This window comes from Anastrepha ludens, chromosome 2, assembly GCF_028408465.1.
Source record: "Anastrepha ludens isolate Willacy chromosome 2, idAnaLude1.1, whole genome shotgun sequence".
Lineage (NCBI taxonomy): Eukaryota > Metazoa > Arthropoda > Insecta > Diptera > Tephritidae > Anastrepha > Anastrepha ludens.
This window is the reverse complement of record NC_071498.1, coordinates 37991071-38013080: the sequence shown is the minus strand read 5'-3', so window position 1 is coordinate 38013080 and position 22010 is coordinate 37991071. Positions and strand designations below refer to the sequence as shown.

Here is a 22010-nt window from a genome sequence, read left to right as displayed (position 1 = left end):
CAACGCCGCACTACCGAAAACAGAGACTCAAAGCACATTTAATGTTGCCGCTGACTGCCAATACACCACCACCAACATCACCATTAATGTACGCTGTTGCTGATGTTTTTGTTGTTGTTATTGCAATTACTCTACTGAGTACTTTTGCAACATCTTGCGAGAGTCAGGCAGTCACTGCTGTTACTAGCAGTTTCCTTCGTTGTACCATGGATGCTGCGCGATATTTATTCATAAATAGCGTTAAATGTTGGCGCGCCGGTTCAGTTGTTGGCCAACCAACGACCAAACAAGACGACGACGACAGCCGCCCAAGTCGTAGCACTATTGAATGGGTTAACACAACATAACACAACAATCGGTACGACAGCGGCAATTATAACAAATTTTTACTATGTACGTATAGCCATGTGTGCGACCAAACGAGACGAGCATGAAATACGAAATGTGAGTATGAGCGCTTACAAATCGTATTAAACGAGCATGTTGCACGCAGCATATCGGTGGTGTTGTAAGTTGTTTGTTGTTGGCATGCTAACGAAGGACCGACCACTCGAGCGAGTCAACATACACCAGTGTGCTGTGCCTGCTACTTGCAACATTGGGTGGGTGCTTCGATATATTTATACACCAATAGCTGTAACTTGCAACGAAGCACATATCCATATATGCACATACACATGTGCAGGTATGTAGTTATGATAACGAGCTGCCCCAACGCGTCGGCATTTCGTTGTCTAGTGGCTGCATGATAGGCACAATGCATCGCAAGAGTTAAAAGTGGGCGCGTTTGGCTGCCCAAATTTGGCGCAACAATACAAGAAGCACATGCTGCTGCAAGACATGCACACGTGCAAATGCATACGCGCGAAGAAGTGTAAAGTTTAACTCGCAAGTAGGCTCCCAAAGCGGCGCTACGACTCAAAAGGAGGCAGGCATACGTTTGACATTGCGCTGTGTTGTTGTTGCCTATTGTTGGAAAATTGCGCTCAAAATTCTAGAGTTACATTTTTTTGTCATAACTTTTCATGACACCCCTTATGAAGCACATTAAGCATTTGCGTTTTGCAAATTTGTATGTCTTGACCACCTGCGGCGGGCACTACGTAGGAAATATGTGACTGTAGTGGTCCGGTTGGCATTTATATTTTCTTCATATGCCTACTTACAAGTATATTCTGCGTGTTTAAGTTTGTTTGTTGCTTTTTATTTCGTTTTATCTACCTTGTATTTCCTGTCATCGACGTCACAGCACACAGCTTCCTTTCCCAAACTCACTTACCCACGTCCGACGCCCACTGCGTTACTACGCACACTTTACGCCTTCGTTACCAGCGCCATGGTACGAGTCAGCTTCTCTGTAACATTTATTATTATTTTTATTACTAAGTCACACACACACACACAATATCACTATTAACGTTCTTACTCTTGAAAAGTCGCACATGTTCTTCCGTTCTCAATTACCCTCCAATCAGCTGTATTCATTTGGGTAGCCACCGCCGTAGTTTTTTTTATTCTTTTGGCAACCAGCTGATTTTAAATTTCATTAGAACCGTCTCTCTTTGCCTGTTGTTACTCATACTCTTTTACCTTTTGTTATTATTACAACATTTTTTTATTTCTGTTTGGCCTCTGTTTTCATCCTTTTCCTTTGGCTCATTTCACTTATAAAAAACAAAAAAACAATTTTTGACTCTTACACCCATTGCTTGCCACTTATTAATGGTTTTCGTCCATTTCATCGATACGCGAGCGTGCCGCTTCGTTCAATTTGTGGCTTTTATGGATCCTTCCTTGCTTGCTAGCTGGCTGGTGGGCTGGCTGATGACTCCCACTGTTCGTCTTTGACTCGCTTGTCGATTATGTGGTTAGTGGTGGTGATTTCCGCTATGATTGCGGTTGGAATTTATAACTTGTTGCTTTAATGAGTGGCACATATGAATTTTTGAGGGGGTAATTGTGCACAGACGCAGAACAGAATTTACTTGTATGCGTAAATATTTTGAAATGTGGCACTAGGAAACACTTCTGACCTACATACATATGTACATATGCATTTAAGGTATGGAAAGCAAATAGTTGGGAAAATGTGTTGACCCATTCATGCTCGGATTCCACAACTACGTAAGGCGTTTCTATTTCTGAAAATCAGAGCCTCGCCAATGACATAAATTTTAGTGATGGTATACGGATCCTTTTTCGCTGTAGTCGTTTTTATCTCTAATTTTTAATTAGCAGAAATGTGCAGCAAAAAATGGAAGCAGGTGAGTATATTTTCTGTTGCCGATGAGTATATTTGGAAAACCACATCTCAATTTCTACTACCTCAAACTCAAACTAATGTATTCAAACTCATCCTTCAAATAATAAATTTAGCCTAGAGTTACTCATTTTACTTAGAAAAAAAATATTTTATACACAAATGACTATTTATGCGTTCACTATGCACCTCAAGCGCCTCGCAGCATCTTGTTTTTGTGGTTGGGTGACCATTGTTCATATTTTCATGGAGAGTCACATCATAATTTTTACACGGAATTGAACACTCGCGTACTAAAGTTATGAAGAAATTTGTGTGTGAATAAATGAGATTTCAATACACATGTATATGTATGTGTGTTTGAAGTAAAAACACATTTCCTTGAGAAGCTGACTCAATGTTGCTATTTAGAGCAAGTAAAAGTGTCAGCTTCAATTTTCGGCAGAGCAGAAGTAGTGATCACAAAGTGTTAAGTATAGTGAGAAGCAGAAACAACCAACAAGAAGTGACTGAGGTAGAAATGAGAATGGAAAATAAATTAATTTCTACCTCTGAATTATATATGTAAATATATTAAATTTTTCCATAGAAAGTATGCCTCCTATCTTTTACTTAAATTTGCAATACTTCAAATGCTGTAAAGTTCCTCATTCGAATGCAGAAGGTTTAAATTTAATAATCCAGTAAGCTTTATTTTCTTTGTTTTTTTTTTTTGTATTTTTGAATGACACAAATACCTTCCAGCTTTAAAGGTTCATATTGAACAGCCAGTCAAAAAAAAAGAACGAAAAAAATGCAAAAATCAACAATTAAAATAATGCTCAAAAAACACAACAAATACATGCATGCAAAAAAAAGTCAGCTGATAGCACACTTTTTGTCTAACAGAACCCACACCACGCATATCCTGAGTGCAGTCATCCTGACACCATCACCACCACCACCAACACAAAACCACGTATCGCGGCTAAATTGTCTGCGTGCCTGCCTACGACACGGTCGCATGCCTATAAATATACTACGATAAATTAGTGTTAGCGTGTGTGCTTACACGCTGACCATTATTGCGACCAGTAGCAACTGTGGCGGCAGCAATTCATCAGCATACCAGCGACCACTGCGTATGAGTAACATACATTTCGTAACATTAAAGTAAATTAAATTCATCATACGCACTGTACACCCCAAAAGGCGCGTACTACTCGTTAGCGCTGTTTTTTTTCTCTTTGTGTCTTTTATTGTGGCTGGCCCTGCTGGTGACGACTAACGTCCTCCTAAAAACGCCACCCATATTTTCTTATAAAAAGCGTAAAAATTCCTGCTGCTACTTTTTGTTTTATTTTGATTTATAAGCGTAAGAAAAAATTATAATAATAATAATAATAATAATAACGTCGGTGTTGATGAGTGGCGGCGTTAAAATGAGTTGAGTTAAATTTTCGTTGTTGCTTTTCACATTTGCTATCGGTTGCCGGCATGGCTGCCGCTCCTACCGCCGCGCACTATATTGCACTGCTGTTGGTTAAATGACGGCGAATTGTGGGCGCCTTTGGTGGGTTTTTATTATGTCAGCATTCATTGCTGTTGTCGTTGCAGGTTTTGTGTGTGTGCGTTGCTTTTTTTTTGTATTGCCGCATATTTCACCCAATTTCATTATACGAAGGCGTGCACACACAAATACATATATAAATTTGCTTCTTTTATTTTATTCTCTGCTTTATTTTTGGTTTACGTTCTTCCTTTTGGTTGCCACCGCTGCTGGTACGTTGTGGCAACTTTCGCCGCACATAGGTACACACTCGCACACCCACAATAAGACACCGTATATGCTATTTTATATACTTTTATGTGTACATAAATTTATGTAGGTATATACTATATGCTATGTAGAAAATATGTACTTTGAGCATACAGTTGCCAACGGTATTGCCACACACCCGTCTCATATACACATATGTATGTATAACACTCGCATGCCATGCCAGGCCGCACAATACAACACCGCTTTGCAACATGCCACACCGTCGCCTCTTATGCCATGCCCATTAACAATATCCCTGAACTGTGCTAGCAGCGCCGCCGTCGTCCTCGTTGTCAAAGTGCCTATTCGACTGGTGAGGATTTTGTGCTTTGCGACTGCCTGAATGACTAGCCAACTTGGCGGTCGGTTTGACTATTCGACTTGGTGTTTGGAATTGGCTTTTAAAGGGCGTGTAGGAAATTATGTGCACAAGGATCAAAAAAAGTCACACAAGTGCCAAAACGGGACTGAATTTTTGATACTGCAGCTGAAGTTAGATTTGCTGCTAATTAATATTATTGTTGCAAGTATGAGATACTAAAGAAATTCTACTAATATTTCGTTAGTAATTTCCTTTTTTCCATTTGAATTTGCTTTATTTTTAATACTCTTTATTAAGATAAATATTTTGGAAATGCAGTTTTGAATTTGCTTTATTATTTCTCGGAGCTATGAAATTTTCTTCGCTGAAATTAATTTCCCTTTCGTACTAATAATGTTTATTTGATATATTTATTCAAGTACTTAGTTAATTTTAATATTGTCCTAAATTGCACTCTTTTGCTGTGCTCAGAACACCTTCAATGCAGGTAGTAGATAATTTTTAATACATATTTTTCAGTAAAAATGTTTAGTACAAAATGTTTTACATTATTTCTTAGTACGAAATAATGGCTCTTAAAACTGTTTTTGATGTTTGCTATTTAATAGTAATTTCATATTTTGTACTAAAAATTACTTTAGCGCTTATATCAATATTTACAATAACATATATTTTTATATTTTTAATGCTAATAAATAAAAGGTATCTCAGACACTGATTAAATGGAAAGTTTGTTCTACACATCGAGTAAAGGAACCTTTAAAATTCCTTCCAGCATGTACTGCAGCACAAGCACTCAGAAAATTGCACCAGTATACAAAAAATTACGTATATGACAGAGCGAGCAGAAGGACGAACGGTTCGCGCAGAGAATAAACTACAGAACTAACGACAAACTGACGACAACGACGACGACTAACAGTAAACAGTGAGTTCAACGAAATGTCGATAAGCGAGTGGCATTTGCACGCAGCGATATTAGCAATAACAAATTCTATGAATACATAACCGAGGAGAAGAGTTCGTTCGCAGTCAACGCTCGCAACGAGCCTGATTCGTATGAGCAGCAAGTGTATTCGTGCTTGAATTCATAGGTATATCCTTGCATTATACGCGTACGTACATACATATGCACAATACAAACAAGTGATTACAGATGAACACAAATACATATATATGTATGTATGTGCAATTGATTGCGAGTGTGGCGAGGGCAGCAACCTTCGTTGGCTTTCGACAAACGCCGTCATGGCCCACACAAATACAAACACATAGCCATTCTTATGCAAGCCACTATCCTAGGTAAATTAACGTACTGTATACATACTATACACACACATACATGTATAATATATGTATGTATCTATGTACTTCGACAGGCAACCCAACTTGTAACGCCATACCCTTTTTATAACGCATCTGCCGCCATGCCGCAACTTTGGCAATGTGATTCTATTTTATAACAAAACCAACAACAAAAATGAAGGCAAAAAGTACGCAGCAACAACTACATACACATACACGTGCATATAACTAAGTACATAAATACAGCGTAGGCAATAGCAATAACAAAAGCGTGGCAAGGCACCGAAAAACGCAAATGGGAGGAAGTAGAATATAATAAAATAAAGCAGTAGCAGCAGCAACATTTCTATATGGCGCCAGCAGCAAGGGTAGCAGGCCTTCTCGTTTGGTAAGGGAAGTTGAGCGCTTTTTATAACAAAAACGCACACACTGAAGTAAAAACCGACTATATGGCAACCCATTATTATAAATTACGAACACACAAGTGCACACACTGGCATAGTTCACAAAGCGCAGGATATACTACACATACTCGTGCACATACACTTTTGTATAAAGTTATAATATTATAATAATTCTAGCTTCATAAAATTTATAACAGTGGTTTGAGCGCTTGGGCTGTGGCATGTGCTTGTTTGTCGAGAGCCAGTGAGTGGTTGGATGGTGGGTGGTGAATTAGTTGGGGTTAGTCGTCCGTGGATCAGTGGGCGAGCAAACACAAAAACACAACTTTTCACCATGGCAACGCATAAACACGTACACGCACGTGTGCATGTGTGTCTGTAAAGTGTTCGTGGCGGCTCCATTGTCTGCAACTTGCGCTGGCGCTAGGATAACGGTTAAACGGCAACGTGTATGGAATTGCCAACGTAATAAAAATATACATACATGCACTCATACACAGTGCCTGCATACAAATGTATTTACATAGGTGTACGGACATATATACAATATGTACTTACATGCAAACAAACAGCTTGATAGACAAAAACACGCGCTGAGGTGAACTGAGATGTGAGGTGAAAATGTCACATCGCTTCATGTGGCGCAGCAACGCAAGTGGGCGGCTTTTGTAATGTGGTTTTTTCGGCTTTAGGTAAATGCTTTTTCACGCAACTGCAACTATGTAGAGTGTCGGCATAAAAACCACTGTATCGAACGGCAGTCGTTGCCGCGCTGTTGTGTGATGAAGTAAGTGCTGGCGAGCGACCATTGCGCTATTGGATATTGGTTGAAATTGTGCTTACGTTAGGCTCGTGAACCTGATAGAGGGGTTAGAGAGCAAAGAAAGTATAGTCAGTCAGGATGGCGAATACAAGAATAGTTATCGATGTGGAAGTATTAAAGTATTAAATTTTCAGTACTAAAATGTTGGCGGCCGCAGTAGCCGAATGGGTTGATGCGTAACTACCATTCGGAATTCACAAAGAGAACGTAGGTTCAAATCTCGGTGAAACACCAAAATTAAGAAAAACATTTTTCTAATAGCGGTCGCCTCTCGGCAGGCAATGGCAAACCTCCGAGTGTATTTCTGCCATGATAAAACTCCTCATAAAAATATCTGCCGTTCGGAGTCGGCTTGAAATTGTAGGTCCCTCTATTTGTGGAACAACATCGCACACCACAAATAGGAGGAGGACCTCGGCCAAACACCCAAAAAGGGTGTACGCGCCAATTGTATATATATATATAAAATGTATGCATATTAGTACTAAAAATTAACTATAAACTTTTAGTACTAAACATTGCTAACAACAATCTTTACGGCAAATTTACTTTCTTTTTACATTGAATATTATATATTTTTTGTTCCACTTTTAGTACTTCGTTCTAATTTGTTTTTTTTTTTGTGCTCTCAGTATTAACAATACGCGTCTAGTACAAAAGAAGATAACAAAGGGGTACAAGGTAATAGGGAGTTAATTTCTTTACGTTATGTACTTAACAGTACGTATTCTTTTCTAACTACATATTTATTTCGTTTCTTTTTGTTCACTCTGCATTTTGCTAAAATCTTATCGTTTTTGAAGTTTTATTTTATTTTATTTTTAGAGCTAAAAAACTCTAAAAAACTAAATTTATTATTTATTTTTCATTATTCAGTACTAAAACTTTGTACTAAAATTTTCTAGTACTAATAATTTCACATGTCGCCCAAATTTATAAATAGTTCAATTAATAGTATTGTTAAATTCCTAACAGGCGTGTACTAAAATTTAGTACTAAAAATAATTTCTTTTTCAAGAACCAAATTAGGTTTTGAAATGAATTTTCAGCTAACACTTACTGAATTTACTTACATAATTTCTGCTGAATTATCTGCAAATGTCTTTTATTATATTATTAGATAGTTTATTTGTTTTAATCTCGACTAACATACTTATTTTACGGTAGAAAATTGGGCATCAGTTCTTCAAACTTTTTAGGCGGTTTTTTATATTAATTTTTCCTAAAGATTAAAACTGTATGTGTAAAATCTCATTTTTCTAATCAACGGCCTGCAAGTTTTCAAAATAATATCCCAAGGGTTACCATGCACATTAAATTTTCCCACACAACATGGGGGAACAACCTATGGAAAGTTTTTTGTTTCGTACCCAGTAAACTTGATTCGCTACAAAAACGCTCTATACATTCACCATTTTTTATTCGTATCGTAACGAAGTGAAATGCAATGGTAATAACAACAACAGGCACTGCAAAAGTAATGAACGGCGAACGCGGGGACGGCCAGCATAAAAATTGTGTTGCCATCATTATTTCGTACTTCAGATTTGTTGGAACGTATAAAAATGTACGTTGGACTGTCGGTTGGTTGAATAGTTACTTATTTCGCTAGTTGCTGGTTGGCAAGACTGCACGACCGCCCGCCCGTCCGACCGCTGCTTTGACCAATGCTGCTGTCTGCTTAATACACTACCATTACATCAACAGAATATGAAGCTGCTTGGTTTCTGCGTTGGATTTATTATTTTTACTCCATTTTTCCCCATTTCATAGCTGCGTTTATTCACAACTTTTCATTTTTCATACCGTGTAGCAACAAATATTGAAGTAAGAAAAATTGTTATAAGCCAGCTTGAAGGTCTCGCATTTAACGAGTGCGGAGCCGGCACGGTTGATACGTGCTAAAAAAATGCAGGGTGTGCGTAAAAAGTAAAAAAAATTTTATTGTAAAGTAATGTTAGTATTTCAAGGCATTTTATATCACCAACACCTGGATTTAGTTGCGTCAATTTTTAAATAAATAAATAAATAATTTCTATTTTGAACAAAATAACCACTTTCCAGTGTTTTCAAATAAATCTTTCCAAGTATAGTTTCCATTCCATCCATTTGCAAGCATTCATATCACCCTGTACTTAGTGTGCTGCTGATCAACAAAGCACAGGCTGCGCATGAGTTTTATATTTTCACTTCCCTTTACTCGTACACCAACAACGAAAGTTTTATTCAGCTTCACATCGTACTGTCATTTTGTCGTCGCCATCATCGACTTGCATATTTTTTCCAACCAACATACAAAATCTTTCTTACGCTGGCAACTACCTAGTCCGCTATACAGTCACTCAACCAGCTAGCAAAATATAAATTCGTTGTACAGATATGCCATACAATCAGCCGTAGCACTCTAAACCCTCGTATTTGCCATCGCATACACATATACTACCTCACATCGCACCGCACCTTATCGGCATATAACCTACAACCACCACTCACTCTTTCCTCATCATTTCAGTCCACCGGTGTTGTGGCTGAATACTTTACTACTTCGCCTCTTTGCCTTCGCAACCCGCCCTGATGCTCTCGCTTGCTTGGCACTTTATTTTTATCTCCACTGCGACGACTGTACTTCGTATGTATTCGGCACACTGGTGTTCTTTGTAGTGTAGCAGCAGCAGCTATAAGCAGTTCTCTGTTCATTGTTATTGCTACATATAACGTATAGTATTTGTTGTCGGTTGGTTGGTTGGCTGCCTGGCTGACGGCTGGCTGTTGGTGTGGTATAGTGTTCACTTGGTACATTGTGCTCGTTTTTTGGTTAGCTTGTTCGCCAACTTGCTGGGTCGTTCGTTGTTGATCATAATGTTGGTGCTATTGTTGTTGTTGCTTTTGATGGCATTCCATTTGTTTGCTGCTGCTGCCGACAGTATATGTACATCGAAACATCAAAACGCAGCAACAACGATATGCGTTCTGCTGACTACAGCTTTTTGTTTCTCAATGTTGTTGCTATTACTGTTGCCCGTTTCCATTTGGTTTTAATGCGAGTCAGCAACATTGGATGTGGAAATACTCCGTACATTTAAGCTGTTTCGTTGTTTAATATTTTTTGGTTGGCATACAGAGTGCTTTGGGGAACTTTTTTTGAGAGGAATACAAAGAATAACTTTGTATTTAATCGAAGAAAAACAATTAGAAAATTGAAAAAAAAGCTAAAACTCATGAATTTGTATTTTTATTTATAAACTTAAAGAATTTTTAGTATGGAAAAATCGATCCTAAACTTATTTTCTAAATTTGATAATTTCAGAAATTGTAATAAACTCACAAATTCAGATTTTTTACTTTTCCCTGCTATTTTAAAGATTAAAAACAAAAACTCACTGATATTGCTAGACACAAAACATTTTTCTTAGCAATATTTAAAACCAAATAATTACCAAAAACATAATTAGTATTACTCTTAGGAAATTTCTTAACGCTAAAATATCAACCTAAAACCGGATTTTTTCTAAATCTTATTTAAAATGTCTCATTAATCTCGAAATTCCAAGATAATGTTTAATGATGTTTTAGAGTTTTTAAGATAATGTTTTCTGTTAAATGGGAAGCTATGTTTAGAAAATTGAGTTTTTTAAACTTGCATATTTTTCTAATAAAAAAATATATTCCAAATGTTTTCTTCAATATACCAACATTTTCGCTTAGTTATTAATATATTTTCTTTTATTTTTAGGTATGTATAAATCGGCAAGAAGAAAATCGAAAATTTCGAATTCAAAAACCAGTAAGTCTAAAATTATTGATTGAAGAGTATTCCAATTGCATATCATAGAGAAATAGAGAAAAAGTGTTGCTATCAGAGAATTTCTTCTACGCACACACATACATATGTAAGAAAAGATGTTAGAAATAGATTAGAAAGGAGCACACTGTAGATTCTTCCTGAGGAAACCTGTCAGATATTCTGCAAAACCGTTCTAACATTTCTTGTCTCATTGAAAAATTAGTTTTTACTCCATTTTAAAGCAAACAAATGTCAAAGATTCAAAATTAAACAAATATTCCTCACATCCAACTCTCCAACATAAACTTTCTAATTGTATACCCTGTATTATAAATGTGTATGCGCATATATATATATTTTTTTTTTGTTATTTTTGTATACGAGTAATTTTCTGTTTGCCATGAGACAAAGCAGAATCAGCCGTCGAACCAAGCGGCCGCCTAGCAGTCAGACCGAGTCGTCAGGCATATGCATTGCAAACAACATTTATACATACATACATATATACATATTCGTATATGTGGGTTTAGTATAGACATACGCTTTGGTATTTCGAAGACTGGCGTGGTGGTAGTGATGGTGAATCGACCGACCGACAAACGAATAGAGGGAATTGGGGAATGTATATAGGTATGTATAGATATTGCATGAACAACGAAGCATACACATATATGTATGTAAGTATGTAGGTGTAAATTTCTGTATGTATGTATGGGTCTGACTGAATGAGGAGGGTTCAAAAACACGCCAGAGCTACGGTGAGATCGAACAAGCAATGAATGTAGCGAAGCGAACGACGAGTGCAAATATTGTATGACATGTATGGGTGTGTGTATGTATGTATAATATGTATGGCATAGCTGTAGGAGCGGTGGCCAGCAGGGAATGCAATGATGGATGGAGCGCAAAAGCAAGGCGAAATGGGAATGTGAATATGAGCGTACATTTGTGTGTATGTGAGCGTAGGTATATTCGTTTGGGTGCTTGTGAGATGTGAATGCCTTGATAGAGCTGACGTGACGGCGGCAACAAAAGCAACCGAATAACAAAACAAAAAAAAAACACAATAATTGTAGCAGCAACAGTAACAACGTTCGATTACGAGCTCGATCACAACAGCAGCGAACGAACCGACAAACTGAATTCATACAAACAGCCACATTTTGAATTTTCTAAGAAATTTAACATGTTATGTTGCGTTTCAGTAAAAAAAAAGGTAATTAATAAGATATTAGCATCCTGTGATATCTGAAGTGGCAAAATCGGCCTGGTTTTGCTAGAGAAAATCACTTGAAAAGGATAAAAGCAGCTTTCTCCTTCAGGGGTTGTTAGAGGTAAACAAGTGAAATTATGTTCATTCTTAGCTTTCCACTTAAAAAAGTAATGTTATACAAAGTAAAAATAGATTTACAGTGACCACAATAATATTTATAATTTCAATTATGACTATTATTATTATTTTTACTATACAACTTTGTTTTCGCAATTGTTGCATGTTATACAACAAATAGCGTAAGCATTTCTCGCAGTGTATACGCACAGGGCCATTGGTAGAGCTTTAGTATGAAGCTCGCAAACAAACAAAGCAATGTGACACTAAAGAAGGAAGCCTCAATGCACTTGGCTTTTCACGTTTTCGGGAAAAAGTTATTTCTTACAGCTACGAAGAAATTTGGGTGGAAAAGAGGCAATATGTGGAAATTTGAAATAATTTTTTTTTTTTTATTTGTTTTTCTTATCTGCGCTAAGCGCGACCGAATCGCCTTTCTTTTGAACGATTGAGTAGTTGAGTATTTATAAAATGAGCAGGTATAGAGAGTGAGAGACTGCCAGCGCTATTATTCTCAGCGCTCTATGTTAAAAAACAAAACTTAGACTTTGTGCGTTTACCGACATTGAACACATTAAGGAAGTGGAACTGGTTACAACAAAGCGTCACACTTTGAATTGAGAACTTTCAGGCAATGAGCCGAAGTCAATCGATTTTTCGACATGCTAGTCTAACTGTAATGCTAGAAATAAGCTTTCTTGCATACATTTTCTAAAGCTAACATCATAACGGGAGGAAAAGTAATATTCATAACTTTAACGCATGCAATTTATTTAATCGATATGCAATTTTTATCGATTTACTCCTCGAAATTTTGTAAATGTATTCTATCAAAAAAAAAAAACAAAAAAAAAAATTATATTGTACATTTTTATATATTTAGTATTTTCTTTTAGAAGCTCAAAACCAAAGTTTTTTGAACTGCTTTAACTAGTTCTGCTTTTTTTCATATAAATAAATAATAAATAAGAGTTCATAAAATTTATTAATGTTTGACTTCTGAAAATTGTTTAATATTACTTCTCAAATACAACTCAAAAAAGCAAAAATTTCGACTTTCTAAATACAAAAGAAGCTGTCGGTATGTCATAACTAATATAAGTATGCATACATATTTACGCTTTCAGCGCACGAAAAAATTCTCTAAATAATTCTTCACACATTTATGAATCTTCTAATTATTTTTGCTTTTTTAAATTTAACGTTCAAAAAATGATTAAGCAATTTTTTGCGCACAACAAGTCGGCGGTTGAATAACGTAAAACACCGAATGAAATGTACCGATTGACGTCATCCAACGCAACGCAAACACTTGTATCGCTACACATACATGCATATTTAAGTACATGCAAACATACCTATATACATACATATGTATGTACATGCACTCATACATAAGTGCCAAAGTATGCCGCTATGTATGTATGTACGACTGTTTTCCAGCCGCTTATCACGACTTGCTTCGCAATACAACAGAAAGGCAAAAGTTGATAAGCGCTTCTGCGTGGCTGCGTTAGCGCTTGCTGATGGTACTGAAAAAGGAAAAAACTTAAATATTGCAAAATGCCGCAATTGCGGTGGCAATGGTTCAATAATACAAAAGAAAGTTACAATGCAAAGTAAAATTATAATAACGGCACTTGCGTGGCGTAGGTGCCTGCTCACAGCTGTTTGCGCCCCAACCAGCAGCGGCGCTCGCATGCAGTTAACTTATCACTAACATGTCGCCTTGTGGCTATGTCTATCTATGCCCTGCTAGCTGGATTTAAGTTACACACTTACTTATATGTATGCATATGTACCTATACATATGTATATTTTTCGCTAGAATTTTCATATACAACATCAACACGTGATTTATAATTTTCTTCACACAAACTATAAACTGGCAAAATGCTAACGCAAAATTTTAAAATTTTGTGTGCCCTTTCCGTTGCTATTGGTGCGTGTATCGAAATGCAAGGCATCGTATAATCCTTTTGGTAGAGTAAAATACGTTTGCAGAGCGCAAAACAAAGACAAGGCAGAATGCATATGTACATAGTATGTATTCGTTTGAGAAACTGGACCCTGTGCGTACCTACTTAGCCAAATTCCTTTGCCGGCAATGGTGAACTGCTTTTCTGCTCATTTTCTTCATGGCCGTGCATAAATACTCTTCACTTTTCACAAAAACACATGTCCCTTTTTTTTGTTTTCATTTTTGGAAATACAATCTTAATACCTTCTTCGGTGCTCAGTACACTTTCGGTGTACCTAAGTATGTACATACATATGTCTGTATGCATGTATGTATGTACCTTCTGCTCATGCTCATGTTCATGCATGCATAGCAAATTTTACTAGCCTTACATTATAACAGTCACTCACTCGGTCAAGCGACATTCGCATTAGTAACGCTGCATTCCATATCCTGTTGCAGCGTCATGCTTAGATATTGTTTGTAGGTGCAGGTATTAAAATCGGCTTTGAAGTAAAGGTGCTGAAGGACATGCCTGCTTTGATTGCATTGTACATTATTTTCCAATGAAGCCATTTCGTAAATGAAATTAACAGCAAATGCTATTTTTGATTTTCGGCGGCCCGTAATGCATTAAGAAATTTTCTTCAGTGTAAAGTTTGTAAGCGAAAATTTCCAAACTCTTCGCTTTGCTCTCTTTCTATTTTACACGTCCATACATATGTATATGCAAACATATGTTCCTTGGTGAATTTTACGTCTGTACTATTTTAATGCGCTGCTTTGCTTTGCAAGAACTTCGCCATGCAGATTTTATTTTTAGCTGTTTGTAATGATTTTCCAAAAATATCAACCTTATGTGATGCTGCATGCGCTTGAACAATTTCGATAAGATATACAGTTGGTTGGCAGTGAGTGGCTAGAATTGCTTTTTGTGTGGTGTATTTATGCCTAAAAATGTCTAGAGAACAGTTTAAAATGGATTTTTCGGCACTTAAGCGGAAACAAGGATAATGGGTGATAGTTCTTGCTAGATGTTAGCCTTTTTGGTCGAAAGTTAAAGCGTGAATATGTCATTTATTATTGGTATTTTCTCTGCGCACTCTGAGCGCATCCTATTTTTGAGCTATGCTTGCATTGAGTCGAATTCTTTATAACGTTTCAATGACGTTTTCAGTTAGCGCAGCAGCAGTAAACACCGCTCAAAATACGAAAGTTTCGAAAGTAGTACAAATGTGAACAGTATTATAGAAATTGCTTAGGCCCAGGTTGTGGAATATTTATTGCTATAATTTCTTAATTGGAAAATCGCGTTAAAGTGGTTGCTAGGTTCGAGCATTTTTTCGGGAAGGTGACGAAGTATAGAAGAAATAAAGTGAGTGTACAAAATATTTCATTCTATTAGAGCAGTAAGTGTTAAGTAAATATTTACAAACATGCTTACATATGTACATACTATATATATATATATACACCACACAGGTGGTGTAATAATACAGGTGGCGTAAAATTAACCCTAATCCCATGACGATGGTCGTTGGTGTCCGGCCCGTTTTTTATAAAACTAATGCACGGTGCATGTTTCATACCATTTATTTATGATAAAATATTATTAAAATAAAAAATTTTGAAAAAATCTCTTCGGATATGTTTAGTTAATGCTTAGAAAATACCTTATGAATTTTCTCTCATTTTCTGTTGGCGTTATATAGTAGAAATAAGCACCGACCCATCGACATGGGATTAAGGTGCCAAATGGAACGTCATGGGATTAGGGTTAACTACCGAAAGATTTATAATTTTTGCAATCATATTTGACGTTTATGAACTAATCAGCTGCAGCATACAAACAGACAAGTAATGGAGCGCGTAAAGGTCAAATTAAAGATTTCCATTATTCAAAATCTTGTTTTTTAATTTAGTAAAAAAGTTGTTCAAAAAAAAAAAAATTAGTGATTAATTTTGCGACGCTTGGTAGCAGTGCGACCTTTTTGCAATTTTTTTACTATTTATATATATTATTATAAATCTTTTAAAACTTTTTTTAATATATCTAGTTTATGCATCTACTTTCAAACTTCGTAAAAATTTTTAAAATTTCAAAATATTTTCATTGAAATTCCGAACTTTTTGATTAGAATATTTAGAAAATAATAACAAAGTGCTAGATTGCGTTGATTTTAAAACAATTTCGGCCATTCGATATATAGAAGAACATGCTTAATAGCTAAATATTGCGTATATGTATATTCGCGGTTTCCATCTGCTCATAGTGAAATTATAGTAAAAAATTTGTTAATGAATTTAGCAGTAGATAAATTGGAAATCAATGACAGTGGTTTGTTACTAAGATTTAAAAAATTAAGTAGTCAAAGCTTTCTCCTGAAAAGAGACTGGCTTATGACAAAAATTTCGAAGAAAGAGTGAAGCAGCTTCTTGAAGTCCTTGCTCGACTGTTAAACACAGAAAATTCTATAAATTTTCTTCGAATTTAAGTAAAATACCATAAATAGACCATAAATAGAAAGTGGCACCTCATTAATTGGAAGCACATATACATACATATTGTACACAACAACAACATACATATTGTACATACATATGTATGCATACGTACCACTGGGCCATGCTTATAACTAACTATAAGTTATTGCTTCTTACTATTTAAAACATTTTCTTAAATTACTCCTCAAGAATATTTTTTATGATAAAAAGAAAAAGAAAATTCCCTTCCTATTTAATTTTCCCTTTTTTTAATTTCTTTTAGAAATTAGGTCACTGGTATAATACAAAAACTACTTTTACGCAAGATTTTTCCGCTAGCTGAGCTGGAGAGAGTACAGAGAGACATCATTTCTCTCTAACAGCAAATACCAATAACATTTTGCAGAACCTTTTCACTGTTACATAATCATTCATTTAATACCTATAAAGGGAATTGTAAGGGAATTCCCAACTTCCTGTGACCCATCCACGCACTTGACGTCAATAACAAAAACACAACAAAAACTGTTGTATGGGCATTAGAGTAGGCATTATTATTTTGCTTACAGACAAACCCAACTACCCATTCTTTTGTGCAACCATATTTAAGTCACTTGCAGCACACTTTGCGGTTTCCAGTTCACTGACCACAAAACATACAACCACTCCAAATAGTATATCAGTCACATCAACAGCAACAACAAGAACACCAAAAAACAATACACCAATCATAATAAGAAATTCACGTCAATTATCACCAACCAACGCGGGACGCTGTCAACGCAAATCATAGAAGCGACATCAGTAACCGGCTGATGGTTGCGCTACGAAACGCCGCAGTAATAATGTCACACATGTAGTATATCTGTATGCATGTATGCATGTATGTATGTATAAGTATAAACGACGACACGCTGCTATTGCCTGCTGTTGCATATCAGAGCCACCAAATAAGCAAACAAAAGTCAGAAATTTGCCAATGTGCAATAACAACAAAAACAAAAACCTCCACTTGTTATACTCGTAGTAGAATTGTGAGAATTTCAATGTCAACCAGCTGCATGCGTAACGTTTCTTCATAGTATTGGCTTTTGTTTGTTTTGATGTTGCTCGATTTGCGCAACTCATTAAGTGCAACGTGGAGGAGACGCTTTTTAATGTTTGCTAGTGCGCATATGTACGTATGTATGCAGTGCGCGCAAAAGTCAACGAGCGGTCTACTTACGGCTAACACAAAAGATATGCTACGTACACACTTACACACACTCGTAGGTACGAAACACACACACTCACAATTATGTATCAAATGCTAATGTTTTCGGCATGCTTGAGCTTTGTGAGTGCAGGCACATATGCAAATCGTATGCAAAACAACAGCGATAGCCCAATCAATTAGCTCTAGTTCGCACAGAAATCAGCTGTGTGTTCGACAGCAATTTGCACAAAGTTCGCGAGTTGGGTAAAAATTGTGTGTAAGATGCGTATTTTAGGCGTTGCTATGTTTGATCCACTATTTGAACGCACTATTTGGACGTTCATTCATGCCAAGCAAAGTGCTGCACCAATTGGCGCCTTATGCGTATGTACGTGAGGTGGGGTGGTATGCGGTTAAGTTGGTTTGGCGATTGAAGAAACGGCATAAATGGCCGTTTGGCGCTAACATACGGTTTTTAAGTCGACGGCGTGGCGCCAAACGGCATTTGAAATTAGTTCGGCTCGTCTACTTTAGTCGCCTTTTGTTTCGCACCGACCAACTTCTATGTTCACCAACGTCTGGCACACATACATACATACATACATACATGCATACTTTGGGTACTTTGCTGCGGTCAGCCGGCGTAGGCGCCGTATTTGTCACAGCACTGGTAACTGCTCTCAACAGTCATTGTTATTGGTAATGCGTGTGTCGAAATTACCGAGGATGATGCATTGTTTTTTAGCAGTTGCTTGCTTCCAGTAGCCGTGGTTGAAACGTTGAAGAAAATCAAAACATAAGTAAAACAACATGACATTGGTGGCAGTATGATTGGCGCTGTGATCGTCGCACCCAGTCTAAAAGCGGCTATGTGTTGAGCTGAGTTACACCTGCCGGCAGCTAAATGGAAATGCGATATTTTTACCAGTTTTGGTTCGTTATATGCGCAACACCGACAGCGAAAAAAATTATCAAAAATCAAAAAGAATTTTGAGCCACTTCAAACTTGCATTTTAGCTATAAAACTGCGTAAACAAATAATTTGTTAAAATTCTGATTAAAAAGTTAAAAATTTCGGTGAAGGTGTGTCGAAATTTTATAAATCGCGTATAAAGTTTAAAACTTTGGTTGATATGATATTTGTTGTGGAATGTACAATATTTTTATAAAAAAATAATGAAAATTAAAAAAAAAAGGAAAATTAAAACGCCTCACAATGTTGTGTTTCTAATTAGCTGTCAACGGGTGTATGCCTTGCTCCACTTCGCAGATGCATCAACAAGCTGACCGAATAAAACTGACATTTAACGTTATGTTGTGTTTTCAATTTTTAATACTTCCCAATTGTTGGGAGTTCATATACAGAGCTGCTGCAATTGCCGTCTCTTCCTGACGTTTGGCTCAAGACTTGCACAATAGTCGTGCGCTGTTCCATTCCTGCATATATATGCACATATAAATACATAACTTACACACTTCATGCGCCCGTCCACGACACCCATTCATTCATCAGCCAGTCACTCATATGCTGCAGTCCGTCTACGAATAACTCAGTGGGACACGTCCGCCCTTTCATAGCAAGTTTGTAATTAGCTTTATTATTTTTGAGCATTTCTACTATAAAACTTGCTGAGAGAAAACTGCCATAAAAGAAATCCTAATCAAGCTACAAGAGACCAGAGTTGGCTAATGACCTTGCTGTCCGCGGGTTTTGATATCTTAGGTATACAACTCGAATTTTGTGCATAATGGGCAGTGGTACACAGAGCTGTTCATGTTATTTCGGAAATTCCAGTTTGCACAAAATTGATACCACCTCAGGTATTTACTATAATTTGGGCAAAGTAAATATACGAACTCATTTGAATTCATCTTAGCAGAGTAGTCGCTTTCCGAAGTAGTACCCTAAACTGTCTGTTTATTTATAAAAAAAGATTTCCCGCCAGCAGTGTCGCTAGTGCCCAAAAGTTCGTAAGGGTTTCTTCAGCCTCAAAATATACACTTTTAGAGCTGGAACATTGCTGCCAAGTGATTTCATCGTTACTGCCGATTTGACATTTGCAGCTGCCACAAGTGTGCAGCCAACCAACTGGACCATTTGCTGTTGCGCACATTGCCTATATAACTATTATTATTATTATTATTATTATAGTAGCTTTCGCCACCGATATTCCTCACATTGTTTTCATTGAGCTGTAGTTTCTTTCTTTAATTTTTGTTTTTTTGTTGCTTTTCATTTGTGAAGAGAGTGAAGTGTGATGGGCCTTCATGGCCGGACGATCGACACCAATGAAAATGCGCGCGTGTTGGAACGACATTTGAAAAGATCTGCACAAAGCCAAACAAACCAGCAAAGCAACGGATCAGCCGCTAAAAGCTAAAATAGTGAAACAAGCAGCCAAGCAGTTAGTCTTTATTGCCAGTCAGTCAGTGCATCAGTCAACAGTAAAGTTAGTTGACAGCAACAAAAAACAGCGCTTGACTTGACTTGGCATCGCTTCGAATGCGTTCAAATCGCACGAAAGCAAAACACGAAATGACGACTGGCCAAGCAGGTTTGCTCCGATGTTGACTATGTTTTTGTTGCTAACTTGTTTTTTGTTTCTTTTTGTTTTTGTCTTTCAAATTATCAAGTGACTGCTGAACGAACTAATGTTGCTTGGCTGAGGCGCTCATCACTGCTTGGCTGAAATTTATTTGTTGTATTCGTTCGAAAATCAACAGCGCGCGGTGCTCTAGCCAACGGCACAAAGACTAAAAAGCTGTAAAAGTATAAAGCAATAATAATGGCACAGCAACTCGAGCGGCGAGCATCGAGAAGAAGAAAAGCAAAATACTTAAATAAAAAATTATAAAAGCGACGACAGCACCGGCTTCGGCTTCGGCTCTGACTCTGCCTTCAGCTCGAACAGCGGCTTGCGTGGCTTTCAAGTGCTTCATGCTATGCTATGTATAACTGTTGAGCTGTCTCTACGCCACTTTGTGGCTCGGTCTTGGATTGTTGCTTGGAATGCCAGCTTTTAAAGCTGTATATTGCTGCTGTTTTTATATGGTGGCCTGTCTTTTTAATGTTGCTTCAGTTTGTTCCCTTTTATTTATTTTTTCTTTTTTAGCTTTTTTAAGCGCGCATTGGAATTTGAAGGTAAAGTCAACAGCAACAGACACCATTGCTGCGTATGTAGAAATATTTTATTGCGCGCGGCTTATTGCGCGTACACAGCGGGTCGGTTGCTTCGTTGATTCGACATGTTTACTGTCGTTGTGGACCGACTAGTCAACTGGTCGCTGCGTTGTAGGCAGGCCAAGCGTAAATTCACTGCACTGTCGTCCAGTTATGTTCAGGCTGCATACGCCCGTGTGGTAGCAGCTACGGATTTCTCAACTGATCGGTTAGTTGAAGCCAACCGATTGTGTTTGGCTGCTTGAGCTTTTTCGTTCACTTTTTAGTGTTTATTTTCTGGAAATTTTGGCACGCCAGCTGCAAGCATACGATTCTTGGCGACATCATGGAGCCAGCAGCAGCAGCTAATGCTGTTTGTTGGGAGTTTTTTGTTGGTACTTTTATTGCCAGCTTCAATGCTGTTGGCGGTCTATAAAGTTGCCAATGCCGTTGCCAGCGCGCAACAACGTTTCAGCCTCAAGAGCGCTAACGCCACCACCAACACCAACACCAGGCACCACTTTACCAGCCCGAGGCATAGACGCTAATGGCTATAGGAATTCTTTCTCTGTATTAGTTGTGTGTGCGTATGTATTTGGTGGCTCGTTAAAGCATTGACTGAATGTTGCCAGCCTGCTTGGATGCCTTTTTTAGCGCTGTCTTTATTGTTTACGAAGCCCGCACGTTTGCTCAATTGACTAGATAGTACGTATGTATGTAATTTCAACGGTGCTACAGCGTGGACGGAAATGAGAAGCTATAAAAAAAGATTAATTTGAAAAAATCAGTGTGACACCTGATTTGAAGTTTACTCTTTAACCAGCATTTTTTGTTGTCTGGTATTTTTTATTTTTAACTGTTATTTTTTTTGCCAAATGTTCGATTTTTGTTGCTTTTTTCATCATTATAAACAAGCAGTTGAGAAAAACAAAGGTTGCGTTCGCTTTTGAATGTCAGATGACTTTTCTGAATTTATCATTGTGTAGTGTTTACATTTTTAGTTATTTTCCCACAACTTTTTGTATTTTAGCTGCGATCTTTCAGTCTTGTAAGCATAGTTTACCAACACAGCACCAGACATTAAACGCCATCAAGAAATAAGAGCAATAGTTCTCTCGTTACCACGACAGTTTTACATTCTACGTTACCGTTTATATCCAAGAACTATCACTACAGCAGGAA

General features: G+C 37.2%; 1 protein-coding gene across 9 annotated transcripts in view; it reads left to right on the top strand.

Annotated features, from left to right (window-relative positions):
* Nucleotides 1-22010, top strand: part of LOC128868896 (uncharacterized) — a 47669-nt gene that overhangs the window by 10091 nt on the left and 15568 nt on the right. The window contains exons 1-2 of one of the 9 annotated variants that reach the window (XM_054111509.1): nucleotides 14918-15006; nucleotides 15167-15364. The exons of 1 other annotated variant lie outside the window; for it this stretch is intronic. Coding sequence is in view for 2 of the 8 variants with exons in the window: in XM_054111472.1 (XP_053967447.1) it covers nucleotides 10649-10699 (51 nt within the window). In the remaining 6 variants the exon portion in view is untranslated. 7 more of the 9 variants (XM_054111472.1, XM_054111534.1, XM_054111480.1 and 4 more) reach the window with 7 other exon arrangements.